This window comes from Mus musculus, chromosome 7 (genome assembly GCF_000001635.26).
Source record: "Mus musculus strain C57BL/6J chromosome 7, GRCm38.p6 C57BL/6J".
Classification (NCBI taxonomy): domain Eukaryota; kingdom Metazoa; phylum Chordata; class Mammalia; order Rodentia; family Muridae; genus Mus; species Mus musculus.
The window spans coordinates 99,833,661-99,853,727 of record NC_000073.6 but is presented as its reverse complement, the minus strand read 5'-3'; the positions used below and the strand labels follow the sequence as shown (position 1 = coordinate 99,853,727).

The 20,067-nt window shown below is 42.5% G+C and overlaps 1 protein-coding gene across 2 annotated transcripts in view; it reads left to right on the top strand.

Annotated features, from left to right (window-relative positions):
- Positions 1–16,159, top strand: part of Spcs2 (signal peptidase complex subunit 2 homolog (S. cerevisiae)) — a 32,772-nt gene extending 16,613 nt beyond the window's left edge. Inside the window, exons 2-5 of one of the 2 annotated variants that reach the window (NM_025668.3) lie at positions 4,669–4,752; positions 5,269–5,429; positions 8,894–9,028; positions 13,845–16,159. In NM_025668.3, the coding sequence (NP_079944.1) occupies positions 4,669–4,752; positions 5,269–5,429; positions 8,894–9,028; positions 13,845–14,031 (567 nt within the window). In that variant the 3' untranslated portion in view covers positions 14,032–16,159. The remainder of the gene's footprint in view (positions 1–4,668; positions 4,753–5,268; positions 5,430–8,893; positions 9,029–13,844) is intronic. The other variant, XM_006508117.3, reaches the window with a different exon arrangement.
- Positions 16,160–20,067: the final 3,908 nt, after the last annotated feature.

Here is a 20,067-nt window from a genome sequence, read left to right as displayed (position 1 = left end):
TCAGGGCTTTTGTTATTTGTGTTTTTTGAGAGTCTTGGCCTGGAATTCTAGAACTCACTGTGTGACCAGCCTGGCCTTGAACTCAAGTTGATTTGTGTGCCTGTGCCTTCCAGAGTGCTAAGACTAAAGACGAGTACCTGACTTTGTTGTTCTTAGGCGGGGTCTCCTGTGTTGTAGGTTGGCCTCTAGCCTCCCAAGTGCTGGGATTAGCATTGATTTATGTGATGCTGGGGGTTGAACCTAGGGCTTCCTGCGCGCCAGGCAAGCCCTCTACTGGCTGAACTATGTCCTGCCTCCTCATCGTTTCCAGCCTTATCGCTCAGATGGACTGGCATCATTTGAGGGATATTTAAGCTGTAGTGTCCATGAACTGAGGCTGTCCCCACAGAACTGCAGCAGTGTAGGCTTCCTGAGTCAAGGGGCCAGACTGGGACCACAGAGAAAGCAGTGGGGGGAATTTTTTCCCTCAGTTTCTCTGGAGTTGCCACTAATGTGCATGTTCATAATTTAATTGACACATGGTAATTTCTAACCTCCAAGTAACTCATAAATGCAACCACTAATAAGCACTCGTATACCAGCAATTTCCATTACAGTATTTCTTGGCCCTTAAAAAAAACCCTTGAAATTGAAGGTTCAAAGTGCTAACAGCTGGAATCTCGGCTTGGTGATATCATGGGATTTCAAAGTGTATCTAAATTAAGCAACTGTATTTTCAAGATACACATCATTTTCTTCCCAAATTAACATTTCCCCCTTTATTTTTGCGCTTGTTACTCTTGATCTTGCTAAATGTGTGTTTATGGAAGGTGGGGGTAGATGTATTAAGATGTACTTAAACCCAAGCAGTCTCACAGCCTCTGAGTGAGTATTAGTTTCTTTATCTGCTTATTACTGGTTAGAAAATTCTGGAGTCAAAGGTAAAATACAGTTACAGAGCTTGAACACCTCAAACCTAGTGTACACAGGAGGCTTCATCCTTTTCCTCCTGTGCCCCTTCTCTTGGAAATGGCATGATGGTGCAGATCAGTCATCTAAGAGCTCTAGTTGTGGTAGATGGAACCCTATCACATCTCTTTGAGTTTCTCTGTGTATCCTTGGCTGTCCTGGAACTCATTCTGTAGACCAGGCTGGCTTCGAACTCAGAAATCCTCCTGCCTCTGCCTCCTGAGTGCTGGGATTAAAGGCGTGCGCCACTGTGCCCGGGCCCATCACATCTCTTTGTCCTGTCATGTTACTTCTCTAGTTTGTTACTAAGTCCATCCAGTTCCACACCATCTGTGCTCACTTCCCATTCCCATCAAAATGCGATTTTGAACATTCATGTTCTGCACTGTAAGGCCCTGTCTCACTTATTTGTTATTAGTAGTACTGTATAATTATATATTATACATGTCCTGGTATTACCTTTGAGATCATCTGCAGATTTGACTGAGGTGTTCAAAACAAAACCAGCAGACTCCCTTCCAACACATAAAGGTGGTTGACTTAACCCACTTAAAATCTTACCTATTTCCTGCTCAGAACCAAGTTTACCTTTAGCCTTGTAAGCAGCCCTAGGTTGTGGTTCCTTAGCCATGCGCCTTGTTCCTACTACGAACTATCCTGCTTTGGCAGCGTTTATCCATCTCAGAGTCATGGTCTGATCGAATTAAGCTATCAAATAATATCAAGTCCCTACTGTGACTGTGTTTTAAAAAATGGCAGAAGGAGCAGGAAAAGTAAATGTGTGTGTCAGCAGAGTTCCCAAGATTGGTGACCTGCTAGATAAACCGTGAGACCCAGCATCTGATGCTGCTTTCGAGATGGAGTGCAGAAGAAACCACGAGGTCGGCTAGAGTTGCTCTGCCACTAGAGCCCCACAAGACATGCCCTGAGTAGGAAGAGTTGGACAGCACATAGACAGTGGTGTGGTCTGCCAGGGAGCCTCATTAGACACACAGTGGTTTTCCCTAGGGCTGCTTAAATGGGCACCTTACGCCTGGTCTGTGTCAGACTCCTAGAAGGAAAGGTGTTTGGCATGGGTCACAGCTTAGACACAGGGAACTACTTTTAGCATGTAGGGGATTTTTATATCAATGTAGAAAACTGTGTAAGAACCACGTTGCCAGATAGCAGGCAAAGACCAACCTGGAAAGTGTGCCCTCCTAATTAAGGGTGGCAATCCTTAGGAAGTCCTACTTTAATTCCTCTCCACATGTTACCCTTCATTATAATTTATCCTGTGAGGTCCCATGTGAAACAAACTTGCTTTTGTGTTTCCTCCTTACCCCCAACTGTGTTGTGTGTGTGTGTGTGTGTGTGTGTGTGTGTGTGTGTGTGTGTGTAGGCCATAAGCTGATGTTGGGAATCTTTTCAGTTGATCTCCACCTTGCTTGTTGTTGAGGCAGTCTTTGTAACCTTGGCTGGCCTGGAACTATGGAAACCAGACTGGCTTCCTCAGACTTAGAGAGAGCTATCTACCTCTGCTCCTGAGCACTGATTAAAGGCATGGCTGCCATCCTTAGCTCTGCCTTACATCTGAGAGAGGATCTCTTACTGAGTTCCGAGCTCACTGATCTCAGCCTCTGCTTTGTCTTTTTATTCCTCATTATTGCCCTTTGTTGTTTAGTTTGGGAAGACCAGGAGGAGAGGGAAAAAGATGCCTGCATAACAGCAGAGGGGATGTGATTTACATACGTTTTAGATGAGCAGTTTTTGAGAATGATGATCACAAAAAATAAATACCTAATGTCAGTCCCTACTTGTCCAGATATTTCTCTGCTGTGCAGAGAGGGCTCAGGCTATTCATGCATACAAAGTAGGATGATGTTCCTTCTCTTCAGAAACCAAATTCAAACCTTCCTTACGGTTTTTGTCATTCACTGGAAGCGTTCCGTTCTCTCTGCTGAAGACTCTGGGCACTGGGCCGTAGAGTTAGAGCTGAAGCTTGCTCAGCATGCTCAATGCTGCAGTTTATCCCTGAAAATACCTAGGAGGTTGCAGAGACAAGTTTCATTTCTGGACTGTGCTGTGCTCAGTGATGTGTATCTGGGGTAGGGGGTCTATGAGAATATGTTTTTTTCTTCTTCCTCTTTTGGAATGACAAAGTTTTCAAAATGACTTAATCTTTCACAGATAATCCAGACCTTGTTGTAGAGTTCGCTCTACAAATTATTTAAGGTTATTTAAGTAGAATATATTTGCCTGAATGCGTATGAGCCAGGTGTTTGGATTAAAAAAAAAAGGCTGTCCTTTTCTTCTTAGTTCAGTACATAATTTTCTAAATTAGGTGTCATGTTTGATTAGTAGGTTGGCAGGTTGAGAGAATCAGTATTACAAAATGCTTCCATGAATAATTAAAATTTTTGTTTTTCTAAGATACTGATGGGAAAATATTTGATTTATAATGGTTTTAAATATAACTAATTTAGGGGCTGGAGAGATGGCTGAGTGGTTAGGAATATTTGCTGTTCTGACAGAAGATCCAAGTTGTGTTCCAGCACTGTATCAACTGACTCCCAACTACCTGTGACTCCAGTTCTAGGGGACCTGGGGGGGATATGTGTGCAAATACACACACACACACACACACACACACACACACACACACACACACACATGCTCGGTTACATGCATGCAAGCACATAAATACACACAATTTTTACACATACATACCTAGCATTTCATTAATACTATTTTCCTCTGATCACACTTCATGTTTTCTTATTTGTATATTAGTGTAAAGAATCACAGCTTTTTAAAAAGGTTTATAAGATAGAAATATTTTTCTGTCTTTTTTTTAATTCTTGTTGTCTTTTTTTTTTTAAAGATTCATTTATTATTATATGTAAGTACACTGTGGCTGTCTTTAGACACACTAGAAGAGGCTGTCAGATCACATTAGGGATGGTTGTGAACTACCATGTGGTTGCTGGGATTTGAACTCAGGACCTTTGAAAGAGCAGTGCTCTTACCCACTGAGCCATCTCACCAGTTTTCTGTCTTTTAATAGAAGAATCCATTCTTCAAGCCAAATGAATTTGAATTGAATTACCTGTTAGTGATCTAACCCAGGGCCTCATGCATACCAGGCAAGTACTGCCTCTGAGCTACATGCTACCCTTGGTTTCCAACCAGAGTTGTTGGATATTATATTCTGTCACAGCAACAGAAGGCAAATTGGGATAGTTGTTTTATAATAGAAAAATTGATATTTTTAACAGGTTGTACCGAGTTTGCTGCCTTAAAGTTATAATATGCTAATAAAGTATACAAATTGTTCACAGACAATGTTTTAAAGAAGACCTTTCCTCTTTGTTAGCGTCCATAAATTCCTTTATAGTTTATGAAATTTGTGCTTGTAAAATGTTAGGATGAACAAAGGCAGTTGGTTTTTTTTTGTTTTTTGTTTTGTTTTTTTTTTCTGTATTCATCTGTGGGTAAAGGGGGGGCAGAATATATGAGCTCACATAGCACACGCATGTCTGCTGTAGGATTTGAGTTTTCTGCATGGAGACTTGCACTGTCCATGTGAGAGTCCATACACGCGTCTGAGTGTAGTGCTTAACCTTCCTATCAGAGGACAAAGGGTGAGTGGTCATGTACTTAGCAGCCTGAAGAAATAGCTCGTTCTGCCTTGTTAGGTGCCATGGTTTTTGTTGTACAACTTTTCTGTTTGTTTTGCAGTGGAAGATTGATGATAAGCCTGTAAAAATTGATAAGTGGGATGGATCAGCTGTGAAGAACTCTCTGGATGACTCTGCCAAAAAGGTACTTCTTGTGAGAACACGAGAGCACGCTTTCAGCCTGTGGATAGGTCTCCCCTTTCTTCTCTTACTTGGAATGACCATAGTTTTCAAAGTTAGGAAATGAGCCAACAGGGGCTTCTAAAATTACCACAGAATAAGTAGGAGGAAATGGGTTTTAACACGAATGTTGGGATATCAAGAAAATTGGTAACTCATTGTTCTGAGATTAATTAGCTTAGAGCACAGAACCTTGGGAAGACAGTTCATCTATGGTGAGCCCATTTGCAAAGAGAAAAACTGTCAGCTGTGTCCTATGGGAAAAGTTGAGAAATTTAAAACTAAGGACTTGATAAGTGTTCCCCCCACCCAGAGGAGTATTCTTTAAAGAGGGTTTGAGTCTTGTGTAGAGTGGTAAGATGCTAGTTGAAGAGAACTGTGTTCATCCCTGCATTTCATGACATGACTTTAGATGGGAACCAGTAAACGTAAGCCATAGTTAGAAAGCATCCATCTGACCTTATATCCTGCTTCTCACTAGGTACTTCTGGAAAAGTACAAGTATGTGGAGAACTTTGGTCTCATTGACGGTCGCCTCACCATCTGTACCATCTCCTGCTTTTTTGCCATCGTGGCTTTGATTTGGGATTACATGCACCCCTTTCCTGAGTCCAAGCCAGTTTTGGCTTTGTGCGTCATATCATATCCTTTTCAATGCTATGGTTTGCTTTTTAGTGACAATTCAGAAATATCTGCCATTAAGTTATCTTTGCTTTCGAAATATAAAAGCTTTGATTTTAGAGCTTGCTAATGTTAGAATTAACATAAAATTATGCCTATAGACTCATGTTATATCATTGATAGTCTGTATTTAATAAGGTTACTTTATCTGTATGCACTTAGTTATTAACCAATAGGAACACGAAAACTCCCGTCACACAGTGGTAGTGAGATCCCTGCTCTTTTAACCCCTTAGACTTTAGTTTTAGACTGGGTTGCTTTAATCCATTTATTCTAGACTGCTAGTAGAGAAGCTTTGGATTATAGAAATTGGAATCTGCTTCCTCTTTTTCTTTGAAGCCGAAGAGCTGGCCAGGGAGGCCCCGAGTATGAGCCTAGGGTTTGGCCCTGTGTTTCAGTGAAATTGAGACTCCTTCTGGGGCTATACAGCATGACTTTGAAATCCAAGGTGTTTCGTGATCTTGTGCTAGAGGGAAAAATGTAAGTAATACCCGTTCAGAATCGCAAAAGTGAATGGGACTCTGGGCTCGGTTGCATACACTTGTGATTCCAGCTCTCAGAAGGCTGAGTCAGCATGATCAATGAGTTTCAGGCCAGCTAGGGCTACCTGGCAAAACCTTGTGTCATTTAAAAACTGGAAAGAAAAAAGGAGGACAGGGAGATGATCCAGTTTTTAAGATGTTTGCTACACAGCACAGAGACCTGGGTTTAGAACCCTAGCACCCACATAAAAAGTTGGACATAGTAGCACAGGTTTGTAGTCTCGATGCTGAGGAGATGAAGGCAAGGATCCCAGGGCCGTCCATCCAGCCAGGCTTCCTGAATCAGTGAGCTCCAGGGTGGTTCAGTGAGTGGTATAGAAAGACAGTGTCAACTCCTGGCTTCCATACACACATACATGTCTCTGTGTACCCGTACATACATGTACATACAGGTGAACATATATACATGCATATACCCCACACAATTGTAAAAGAAAAAAAATTAGGTAGGAGATTATAGTATATTTGATATATAATATAGACAGTCCCCAAATTCAAGAGTTTGGCTTAAGATTTCTCTGCTTTATAGTGGTATGAAAGAATATTCATACAACCATTGTGGTTTTCAATATAAAACTCAATAAATTGCATCAGATAGCATGCTATTATGTATTAGGCTTTTATTAGATGGATTTGCCCAATTGCTAGCTGATGCAAATGTTCTGAGCACATTCAAGGTAAGCTAGGCTAATTGATCTATAATGTTTGGAAGTTTAATGTATTACATGCATTTTTAATTCATAGTTACAAAATCCTACTGTAAGTTGAATTTTGCCTCTCCTTTTTATGATAAACATATTATTTCTTAACATACAATGTAAAGAACTTTTATTATAATCTTATTTATAAAATTTGTATGCATTTGTAATAATGATTTTCTTGTAGTCCCCCAATCCTATTTCCTGTCTCTTAGTTTATCTCTTTATAACTGTTTTATACTATAACTTAAAAAGTATAATGCATTTTTGGGGATCCGTCAAGATGGCTCTGAAGGTGACGGCATTTGCTGGTACCCAGGGTGAGGGGGGAGAACCGACTCCTGCGCACACCTTGATGTACTTTCCTGCATGTGTTGCACCAAATAAATAAATGCAAAACCCAAAAAAGTGCAGCTATAAGTTCACACTGCTCTGTAGAAGTCTACCACGTTATATATAAAGGCGTTCCCTTCCTGAGGTCGGAAAGAGTGCAGGAGTTAAGGATTCTTGGTGTACTTGCAGTGGACTGGAGTTTTATTCCAGAACCCATCAGGTGGCGTCCGGCCATCTGTAATACAGCTCCCAGGGACCTGACACACACTTTGGGCTTCCACAGTACTCACACTAAGGTACACATACCTTGCATGGACACACACACACACACACACTCTCAGAGCCATCTTAAAGCAGCTGATTAAAAACACTTTTATACAGCTAGATGCTTCCTGGCTCGTCAGCACGTACTCTGTGACTCTTCAGTCAGATTACTTAGTCTCAAGTTGTCACTGTTGAAGCAATCTAAGAGAAGAGACCATAAGTTCTAGAGAACTCATTCTCCAAACAGTGACAGCAACCTTAGACACACAGTCTCCAAAAGAACTACTTTGATAGTATTTCAGTTATATTTGTATAAAGTTCTAAGTTCATGTTCTATATTTAGTGCTAGTGACTACTGTTATAAATAGCTACTGTGCGCTACATGGTTATATATAGAAACCCCATGGCAATTCTTGTTTGTTTGAGGCAGAATCTCAGTACACTAGTCTTAAACTTGCAGTAGTCCTGACTTAGCCTCCCAAGTGTTGACATTATAGGTGTGTACCACTGTACCTGGCTTCATGACAATTCTAAAAGTTCAGTATTCTCCTCGCTGTAAACGTGAGGATAGCTGGGGAAGAAATTTATTAAATGCTAAAATGCAAATCTAAGACTGTCTTAACTCCAAGGTCCATGTCCTTTGCACTGTACTTCTGCCTCTTTAGCTGATAAAATTTGAATTAACACTCCACACAACATGATAGCAGTTGAACTTAGAGTTAACAACCAGTGTAACGTGTCTGTGTGCACATACGTTGTACGTCAGGCATAATTGCTCTCACGAAGACTAATCTGAAGTCGCTCTGACAGTGGCTCAATACAGTCAAATCCACTGTGGTAGATATTTTGGGGATGGGGTTGTTTGTTTTGTTTTGTTGTTTTTTGTTTGTTTTGTTTTTTGAGACAGGGTTTCTCTGTATAGCTCTGACTATCCTGGATCTTATTTTGTAGACCAGGCTGGCCTCAAAATTAGAGATCCACCTGCCTCTGCCTTTGAAGTGCTGGGATTAAAGTTACGTGACACCATGCCCAGCTTTTCTTTCTTTCCTTTTTTTAAAATATATTTTTAATATTTTAAAACAATTTTTAGGTGTATGAGTATTTTGCCTGCATGTATTCCTGTGTGCCACATTCAAGTCTGGTGCCCAAGGAAATCAGAAGAGGGTATAAGACCTCTTGGAACTGTAGCTGTAGATTGTACTTAGCTGCTGTATGGGTGGTGGGACTCAAAACCAGACTCCTGCAAGAGCAGGCTATCACTCCAGCCTCTGGTCCTTTGGGGTTTTTTTTGTCTCAAAAAACTAGACAACGGACTATTCTTAGACCTGTTGTCCGTTAGTATGAAAGATGAGAAAGCCCGTTTGTCCTGTACCGTTTTGTCTCCTTTTTGAGGTGTCTAGAGAGCTAACCAGAGAGAGCCTTGCTTTTTTTAGGTATAAATACAAGGGTAAAAGGGTAAAGAGTAAATAACTAAGTTCTCAGTGCTTTAGTGGTAAGATAAAATTATTTTTGTGGCTCTTGTGTGTCATTTGTTGTTACTTGTGTTGTGTTTGCATATTTGTGTATTTTTCCTTAACGTTATTCGAACCTATTTTGTGATGATGGGGATTCTGACCATTTATACCTCATATAAAGAGAAGAGCATCTTCCTTGTGGCCCACAGAAAAGACCCCACAGGAATGGATCCTGATGATATTTGGCAGCTGTCCTCCAGCCTCAAAAGGTAACTTAACGCCCATCCTTAGTTCTTAGAGATGCTTAAGGACTGGTGTGGTGCTTGCTCTGGCATTGTCATGATTCCTGGGTACTGTGTCTGCTCTCTGCAGAGCATAATGCTAGTCACATACCATGAAAGGAGACGAATGAGCTAGGAGGTTTTCCTAGCATAGCAGTTCTGAATTTCTTTTTTTTTTTTTTAAAGATTTATTTATTTATTATTATATGTAAGTACACTCTAGCTGTCTTCAGACACACCAGAAGAGGGAGTCAGATCTTGTTACGGATGGTTGTGAGCCACCATGTGGTTGCTGGGATTTGAACTCTGGACCTTCGGAAGAGCAGTCGGGTGCTCTTACCCACTGAGCCATCTCACCAGCCCCTGGATTTCTTTATAGTTTATACTGTGCAAGACTGAGGAATGATGGTCTTCTTCCTTGTGGCCAGTTAGCAAAGGCCAAAGGTCGGGGTGGAAGGATGACTTCGAGGTTAAGAGTGCTTCCATTCTTATAGAGGACCTGGGTTTGGGTTCTAGCATCCACAGTAGCTCACAACTATCTGTAACTTGAGTTCCAGGGGCTCCAACATCCTCTTCTGTTTTTTTTTCTTTTTGGTTTTTGGTTTTTTTGGGGTGTGTGTGTGAAGGGGCGGTGTTTTGTCTTTTACATGTATGTTATGCACAAGCTCATGCAGGTAAAAACAGACACACAAAATAAATCTTTTTAAAGTAGATCTGAGTTGTGAGGTTAGTTATCTTTAAGGATCTGTATTTAGCATCTGTGTCTTCTGACTTCATTCTGAATGTGTTCAAGCATCTCTGGAGTGCTGCTCTGTACAACTCAACCACAATCTAGTCTTTCTGAACTTTGGTAGTACACACATGTGTTCATTGGTACCCAGACCTGAGTCCATGTTCCAGTGTGTTTGTTTCTAATTCATGGCTTCTGGTAAAGTATGTAAAGTGAAGCTTATTGAGTTCAAAAAACAAAAAACAAAACAAAAAAATCCTCCATAGAATTTTAGGAGCCGGGCATGGTGGCGCACGCCTTTGATCCCAGCACTCGGGAGTCAGAGGCAGGCGGATTTCTGAGTTCTAAGCCAGCCTGGTCTACAGAGTGAGTTCCAGGACAGCCAGGACTACACAGAGAAACCCTGTCTCGAAAAACCAAAAAAAAAAAAAAAAAAAAGAATTGTTAGGAACGTCAAATGTCAATTACTATAGCAAACACAGATGCAGCGTTTCTTGTATCTTAGGCATTCGTCTCTTTCTACTGCTTTGATAAAACACCAAGACCAAGGCAACTTAAACTTACAGAAGGAAGGGTTTATTTGGGCTTAAGTTTCCATTGCCATCAGAGGAGGGAGGCGTGGCAGAAGGCATAATGGTGGCTGGAGGAGCAAGCTGAGAGTTCACTGAGCTACAAACACAAAACAGAAAAACTGAAAACAGTGCAAGTTCTAAACTCTAAGACCCCATCCTTAGTGACGTGTTTTATCCAACAAGACCATGTCTCCTAAACCACCTCAAATAGCGTCACGAGCTGGAGCCGTGAGTGTTGAGATGCACGTGCTGTGAAGCACGTCCTTACTCAGACCACCACAGGCAGTGTGCTGAGCTCATCGCCTCATGCAGCCGTAGAACACATTTACACATCGGGACATGCTCCTAAAGGGTGGATGACTGAGCTCAGGGCTAGTAGAGTAAGAATTCTAGGCTAAATTGTGCTCAGATTTCAGGCTTCTAGTCATTAACTAAAAACACGTGATACAGGTTCTGGCATATGCAGGCCATCACATTCTCGTTACTCTCATTGACGGTAAGTAGCATCAATACCTGCCCCTTTCTGGCAGTTGGTGGGGTAGGAAGAAGAAGAGACTTTGACAGCTGAGCTCTGCTCTCTCCTGTCAGACCCTTACTGTTCTTCGGCCTCAACCGTTATAGAAGTCTACCTCTTACCAGGCCATTAAAACAGAGTTGCATAATTCTAGAATCCAACAACATTGACTTCATTATTTTCATCCAGCTTGTTTTATTATTATTGTGTATGTTAATGAGTCTGTGTGTGTGCGTGTGAGAGAGAGAGAGAGGGAGGGAGGGAGAGGGGCAGGCTGTATGCATATGTGTCACAGTCTATACAAGTGTGGAGGTCAGAGGCTGCTTTTGGGAGTCAGTCTCTTCTCCTGCGGATCCAAGCATTGACTGGCAGCACTGTCGTCTCCTCTGCCTTGTGTTTAAAGCTTTGTTGGGAAAAGCTCCCCTACCATCCCATTCACCTGTGTAAAGTTGAACTGACTCCTAATGTATTTACAGTTGTGCCTATGACCACAGTCATAAAACATTTTCTTCACCCCAAAATGAAACCCGAATCCCCAGTGCTTATCTCCTGTTTGCTCATTTATTGTGACCCAACTAATCACCCTTCTGCTCTCCATGGAAAATGTCTTTTATGGACACTCATGTGAATAGGAGATAGTGGCTTCTTTTACTTTGCATAATGTTTTTCTGTTTCTACTTTTAAATCCTTTAACCGTTTATCTGGGGTTTGAGACTCTCATGTAAGTGTATATAATATTTGTTGCTGCTCTCCACCCCTGCTCCTTCCCCAGCATCTCCCAGACACCTCTGCATAGTCCCCTCTCAACTTCATATTCTCTGCATAGCCCACTGAGTCCAGCCAGTGCTGCCTGCTGCCTGGGCTACCCACTAGAGCTTGGGCAGCCAAGGAGGCCACAGCCCTGAACACAGCAAACTCTGCACCAGCAGCCATCACTCTCAGCTAGCAGTGGGCTTCATGAGTGCTCCATGTGCTGCCATATTGACTGGCTTGATCATGCACGGGCTGTGTAGAGGCAGCTGCAGATGCTGTAAGTCCGTGAGTCCAGAAGATACTATTTCCCAACAAAGTCTATAAGGTTTTCAGCGTTCACTCTGTTGTAGCATATGTCAGTACTTTGATGCTTACTGTGACTGAGAGATATAGTCCATTGCACAGATCTACTGTATTCTCTTAACCTCTTTTCAGTTGGCGGACCTTTGGATTATTTCTACTTTTTGGATTTTATGAATAATAGGGCCTACATATTCATATGGATCTGTTTTCATTTCTCTTGGTAAGGTACCTAGAAGACGAATTCCTGGGTCCTGTGGTTACTTTAATTGGTTGAATTGACAGTCTGTTTTCCATTCCACTGGAAGTGTGTGAAAGTCTGCTTTTCCACACTCCTTGCCAGTGTTTACCAGCTGCCATACTGTTGGTGGAGAGGCATGAGTTGCTTGCTCTCTCCCCTCTCCGTGGTGTCCCACAGTTGCCAGGCCATGTGCTGTGAAGTGGCAGTGGACATTTCCGACTGTCGGCTGCCACGCTCAGACTGTGCCCAGGCTCTCACTCAGGCGAGGAGCCTGAGTTGCTCTTCTGCAGTCTAAACCTGCCCAGCTGAGTGTGTCAGAAAGCTTTTGTATTGGAGCTGAAGAGGTGGCTCATGGTTAAGAGAACTGGCTCTTCTTCCAGAGGACCTACCTGTGTTTGGTTCTCAGCATTCACACGGCGGCTCACAGTCCAGCCCCAGGGATGCTAGTGCCATCATTGGCTCCACAGGCAGCTGGCACACAAACAGTACATAACATACATGCGGATGGAACAACCACACATGAGAGATTAAAAATAAATGAAAAAAGTTGTGTGAATGATTGAAATGAACCAAGCCTTAGCTATAGCTGTGGCCTCCAAGGTATTTTTGGCCACCTACATAATCTCCCCTAGCCTACTCTTTATCTGAACACTTCTGGTTTTTCTTTCATTGTGAGAGAATTCTTTCATTCTGCCTATAACCAGAAGACACAGTTCCTATAGAAAGATCTCCATATCTACATTTTTATCCTAGACCTTTTCTCGGGACTGTTGCTATCCTGCTTCCTGTCTGACTGGACCTAATGGGCATCTCAGGGTTAACATGTCCAAAGGTCACCTCTGTTCCCCATTGTTCTGCCTGCTCTTCCCCTAGTTTTCCTCTCTGGGTAAGTGGCAGTTTCATTCCTAACAACTCCAGCGTTCTTCTAATCTGCCAGCTCTAATGGCACTAACACTCACTTGTGTGGACCCTGGGAGTTTCTCTCCCTGCTTGAAGTCATGGCCAGCAGAGCGGGAGAAGCAAATGATCTGTAAACTGTTCAGAAGAAAGGCTAAGTTCTGAGGACAGATTAGCAGTCCTCATGTGTGTGACATGTACTCTACATGCGTGTGCAGATACACCCTCCTCTGCTGGTCTCACCTCAGGGCCTCTGTACTTTCTGGTCCCTCCACATGTAGTACTTTTCTTGGATAGCCTGGTGTTCTCATCTTCATTAGGGTTCAGCAGTTAAACCAGGGAAGGTAAATCAGTATTTGTAAGGAGATATCAGAATTCGTGTCTTCAGGGCAGTTAGGAGACCTGTGAGTGGGGTCAGTTGGTCAGTCTATCTGTGTCTCTGTGTCTTTCTGTCTCTGTCTCTCTCATTCTCGGTGAGAGTGTGTGGTGGGGTAGCCCCTATGTCAGCATTGCCTAGCTTATCTCTACCTTTCAGAAACACTTGGGGAGGAATTGTTACTGCTTGAGTCCGTTTGTTAAAGTTAGTACTCAAAATGGTGCATGTATTGGGCATTTCATATGTGTGCTCTCATTGGCCCTTCACCCTCAGCTCCCTGCGTCCCTGCTGCTGCTTCCCTCCCTCTCCTCAGTACCCCTGTCCTACTATCATGTGTTCCATTATTGTCTCCAACCCTAAGAGCGCCTCAGTTTCCCAGTCGGTTTGGTTTTTGATTTGTTCTCTTTGTCCTGATGCTTAGGTTTGATGACAAATACACCCTGAAGTTGACCTTCATCAGTGGGAGGACAAAGCAGCAGCGGGAAGCCGAGTTCACCAAGTCCATTGCTAAGTTCTTTGACCACAGCGGGACATTGGTCATGGATGCATATGAACCTGAAATATCCAGGCTCCATGACAGTCTCGCCACAGAAAGAAAAATAAAATAGCCACTTGTAAAAGCTCTCCTTCTGCTGGATCATACGACTCACTGGTGGGTAGGGGAGGAGACAGAAAGCTTAAGCTTGGTCAAGTAAGAAATGTTAAAGATGCCCCTGTCTAATCCACCCTGGATGAATAGAGTTTTCTAGTTCAGATATGCAGTTGTCCCTTTGATGGCTGTAGCCTCCCTGGTCTGCTGAGTGGTTTTCTGTTGCTTTCCTTAAGCGTTTTTGTAAGAGCTAAGCATATTTTTCCTTTGTGCTTAATAGTACTTTATGCAGTCTAGCTTTGTGCCATGCAGCGTTTGAATGCTCAGTTCTTAAGAACTACTAACCTTGCTGGGGCACAGTAGTGTTCACCCAGAATCCCAGCACTTCCCAGGCTGAGGAAGGGGGAATGATGTGAGGCCATCCTGGGCTGTAGAGCCAGGCCCTGGCTTGGGGAGTGGGCATTGTTAACTTGTTGCTGACTTTGTGTTGACCCCTGCATCAGCAACTATTTCCTTAAATCCAGGATACAACTTGTTAAGTGTGACAGCTTTCCTTTACACACCATTTTTGTGGGTGTATATATATATTTGACTTGGGGAGAATTATTTTTTACAAAAATACAAAATAGCTTTTTAATTTGTTTAAAATAGACCTGCCTGTTACTTTTTGTGCTCTTAACCAATTAAAGAAGCCGGTGGCATTTTTTAGTTTTATATTCTCTGTTTTCCACTCGTATGTTCCTGTTGATTTGTGCCCTTTATTAACTGCCATTTTCTAAAATTTTTTTCAATAAATGAAAGAAGATGTGAAAATGTGGAGTCTTGAAAGAAGGAACAGCACACACAGCACGTGCTCTACTTGGGTGGAGTCCCCTCTAGGCTGGCTCACTGTTTGTGGGCCCTTGAGAATTCGGAGCCAGGGGCTTAGTTCTAGTGATAGCAGTGACACTGGGCACATCACATGCATTGGCTCGCTGAAGCTCACCCACAACAGTCCTAAGGCAGGCACTGTTGTCCTCACACAGGAGGAAGCTTAGGCATGAAAGTTGACAGGCCACCAGATGTTATGTTCCTTCAGAGACAAATTTCTCAACTTGGTCAGAGAACTGGGCAGTTTGAGGAGTCTAATTCTAAGTCTAGTACCCCAAATTATATTCCCTATATGAAAGCATCCAGAGAGCATCCAGAATGTTGTCCTGTCTAGCACTACACAGTGAGACCACACTGCCAGATGTTGAAGGCTTGGATTCTGTAAGCCTATAAGCCTGCCTATAATCCTTCGCTAAGTCAGTTCCTTGAGCTTCTAATGCTGCCCCCACCCTTTCTTGTAAAAGCAACAGTGCAGCGCTGAGAAGGTGGCTCACTTAATACAGTGCTGGTGTGCAAGCATGGGATCCCTAGTTTGGCCTTGAGAATGCATGTGAAGCGAAGCCAGCTGCTAGAGTTGTAATCCCTCTGCTGGTGACATGGGTACAGGGTGCTCTCTAGCATCCTAGCCAGCCAGCCTCAAAGCCAGAGCTGGGGAGATGACTGGGAGGGTGAAATGCTTGCTGTGTAAGCAGCGGCGTCTGAGTTTGGATCCCCAGAACCCACATAGAAGCCATGCATGGTGAAGCACATCTAACCCTTGTGCTAGGGAACAAATCAAGGCAGAGGCTAGGGTCTTGCTGGCAGCCAGTCTGGCTGAATTAGCAAGCTCTGGTGCAGTAAAAGCCCTGGTCTCAGAAGTCAGGCTGCATAGAAATGGAAGACCTGTACTGTCAGCCGCTGGCCTCCACAGGTGCATAGACTGATAATCTAGGTCAGCCTCTGACCTCTGTGCGTGGGCACACAGGCACGTACACACAGGGTAAAGGTTCAAGTTCAGTGACCCACTTAAAGGTTTTGAAAGTGTTTGATTAGATAATGACACTGGCACAGGGACAGTCACTATTGTTAGGGAGGTTCCAGTGCTAGGAGAGGAGGCCGTGGTTACCGCACAGCTGCTCTACCCTTTGCTTCCCTTTGCTTTATGTCTATACAAATATATCCTTGGCTTTGGGTTTGTACTTGTTAGGCAAATGTTCTAACACTGACCTACTCCTCCAGCTCTCCAAACACAGATTTATATATGCGCCCCCTTAAATAAACACTCCAACTATGCTGGCACATTCTTTTCCTTTCAGTATGTTGCCAAGACTGGTCTTAAACTCATGCACACAAGTGATTCTCCTGCCTCTTGGCATTGTAGCAGCTAGTACCATATGCACATGCCATTGTGGCTTTTAAATTTGTTTTTATAGTGTAGTATTTTATAGCTACTCCCCATAGGCAAAGTTTTAATAACTATAATATCACTTAATGGTTTTAATTTAACTTTCCTTATCAATAGATAATAGAATAATAGGTGATGTTTTTCTCTCTAGTTTTTCAGTATCTCAGAAGGAGAAAAAAATAGATTCTTTGGTTGTTAGAGTCAAGAGACTTGATTTTCCATAGCTTTATTTTAATATGGAAGCTTGAGCAAACTGCATTCCTTCTCTAGGTTAAGTCACTTCATTAAGAGGGTTAGAAAATATCCCCCTTGAAATTAAACATAAAACATCTCTCGTTATAAAGTGTGTGCATACTTTAGTAACCTTTAAAAACGTAGGTCCCAGTAAATCCACTTAAGGACTTGGACTGCAGCCAGTTTAAGCAGTTTAGATGTGTTGAAGAATCAGTTAACACCCCCCACCCCCACCCCCCCAGACCAGTCGTAGACACACAGATCAGGAACACTCCTCAGGCTCTGGTTCAGGCTCCACCTCCACTGGCACTCACTGTGAGGCTACAGAGCCCCTCCCAAGGACTGGCTGTTGACCCACTCATGTGGGATGCTTGTTCACTGCATCTGTTGTGGATGCTGCGTAGCTGCTTCTGAAAGGTGCAGTGCCCTTTCAACAGAGTTTGTAAACCTGATAAAAAAAGCTGCATGTGGCAGTGTACATTTGAAATCCCAGCACCAGGGAGACAGGAAGATGCCTATGGCTGCGGCCAGCCCCGTCTATGTGGCATGTTATAGGTCAGCCAGGGCTACGTGCTGAGACTCTGTCTCAAAACTCCTGGACCTGGCATTCTGGTGGTGCCTGCGACCACCTTATCCGAATGTTTTGAATTCTTGTGTAATTGCCTGGTAGGAAGGGAGGGTCTGAGTTGTGAGAAGTAAGTTCAAGGTGAGGTCTTGGAGAAAACAAGAACAACCTAAGCCCTAAATCAGTAGTTGGAAAGAAATAAGAACAGGCTAGGGGAAAAAATTACATAGAAATGTAAAAAAGGAAAAAAATCAGTGAAAAGGTAGACAGCACCATAGTCAGCAATGAAATTGAGAAAATCCATAGCATATGCCTTAAAAGCTTATGTGACCTATGTAGACATAGGTGACCTATCAAAATTAAGCCAAGATGAGATGAACATTTAAAGAGATCTATAACAAGCAATGAGATTGAAACAATAACAATATCTCCCAGCTAAAACAGTCCAGTCTCGCAATGCATTCACTACCGAAAGCTTCCCGATACTTAAAAACAAAAAACAAAAACAAAAAAAACCTAACACCAGCACTTCCCAGACTGGTCCATAAATAGGAAAGGAAGGGAAAGCATGTACCAAACTCCTCACATGAAACCAGTATTGTTCCGGTGACCCAGGTACAGTCACAACAAAAATTGAAAACCAATCTCACTGATGGGCATATATGCAAAAGTTATTAAAATACTTGCAAACCAAATTCAAGAACACATCAAAAGGCCATTTACCATCTGAAGTCACCTTCAATCCAAAGATGCAGTAATGATTCAACATGCAAACCAGTATAAGGATCCAAAGACGGCAATCACAGTGTCATCTAAGTAGATGATCAAAAGGCTTTTGAGAAAATCCAGCGTTCTCTCATGGTAAAAATTCCCAAAGAGCCGAGGAGTAGAGGGAACATATGTAAATATATTGTCTGCATGTGACAAAGCTGTATGCACTATTACACTAAGTGGGAAACACTGCATTTCTACTAAAAATCAGCAATAGACACGTATGGTCTCTTTCCCTACACGTATGGAGTAGAGACTGCTTGAAATCTTAGCTGGAGCAACATGACAAAACAAAAGGGGTATAAATAGGAAAAGGGAAAAGTAGATTAAGATTTCATATACAGAAGAACCAGAAGAAAATTTAGCTCTCCTATAAACACTTCCTGAAAAGTGGCATACAAAATTACCATATGAAAAATTAAAAGCATTATGTGCCTATCAACAAGCACGATAAGAGAGGAAACAGGAAACGACCTCATTCACACTTGTTCTTTCTGCCTCTGCCCACACACCTGGGAAAGCCCTGGGATAAACCTAACCAAAAAAGTGAAAGACCTTTACGTTGAAAACACCAAAACATCGAAGAAAGAAATTGAAGACTTAGATGGCCTAGTGGGCCATCACTGGAAAGAGAGGCCCATTGGACACACAAACTTTGTATGCCCCAGTACAGGGGAACGCCAGGGCCAAAAAGGGGGAGTGGGTGGGTAGGGGAGTGGGGGTGGGTGGGTATGGGGGACTTTTGGTATAGCATTGGAAATGTAAATGAGCTAAATACCTAATAAAAAATGGAAAAAAAAAAAGAAATTGAAGACTTATGCTTACAGATTATAACAGTGAATATTGTGAAATCATTATATTAACAAGAAATTCAAAGATTGGATGCAGTCCCCATCAAAATTTCATGTCATTTTCACAGAAAAAAATATCTTAAAATGTATTCAGAAACATGGGACACTTTGGATAATCAAAGCAGTGCTGAGCAAAAAAGAAAAAGAAAAAAACAAAACAAAACGCCAATGTCAAGTTATACCATAGAGCCATAGTAACAAAGAACATATCCCTGGCACAGAACCAACCACACAGACAAATGGAACATTACGAGCCACGTGTTAACTTGTGCTACTACAGCTACCTTATTTATAAGAAAAATGCCCCCCAAAAAACAAACAAACAAAAAAAAAACAAACCATGTTGGAGGAACGTGCATTTTCAACAAAAGGTGCTGCCAATACTGCATGCCCACATGTAAAAATGAAACCAGACCCCATCTCTAGCCCTGTATAAGACTGACTCCAGGTAGACCAAAGACCTTAATGTAAGATCTAGAACTGAAACAGAGAGAGAAGGGTAGAGACACCAGTCAAGATGCAGGCACAGGAAAGGCTGTTCTGAATAGAACCCAGTCAGGAAGTACTACCAACTATTGGCAAATGAGAGAGAGCGCATCAAACTGTCATCTCAAAGCTGCATAAGAAGATCAGAATGTGAAGAGAGCGCCCAAGAGTGGAACAGGATCTCTGCTAGCTATATTCCTAACAAAATTCATATCTAGGAAGAAATTTTAAAAATGGGGAGATGTTCTGGTTTCCTTACTGTTGCTGTGGAAAAACAAAGATTACAGGGAAGTCTGGGCAGGGGCTTGAAGCAGAAATCATGAAGGAGTGCGGCTGGCTGGCTGGCTGGCTGGCTGGCTGGCTGGCTGGCTGGCTTATGCTTAGCTAGCTTTCTTGGACAGCCCAGGATCACCTGTCTAGTGATGTTATTGCCCTGCCCCCAGTGGGCAGGGGCTGCCTACATCAATTAACAATCAAAACAGTCCTCCACAGACAAGCCCACAGTCTAATTTGACCTATGCGGTTCTTCCAGTGAGACTTTCTTGAGATGACTGTAGGCTATGTTGTATTGAGAAAGCTAACCAGGGCAAGAAACCAACCAGCCAGTCAATACAGGAATTATGACTCATTCTCAGAAGATGAAACACAAAATGACCAATAGACACAAAAACATGTTCACTCTCGGTAGATATCAGAGAAACTGAAATTGAAAATATCTTGCAATTCCATCTTCTGGTGTCTGTGGGCATGGTCACACAGGGCATACATATACACACATATACAAGTATAATGTGTGGAATTCTATACCTATACACACATCATATAATGGTTGCAAAAGAAACCCTTATCTACTTATTGTTAGTGAGAAACTAATCCAACCATTACGTAAGCCAT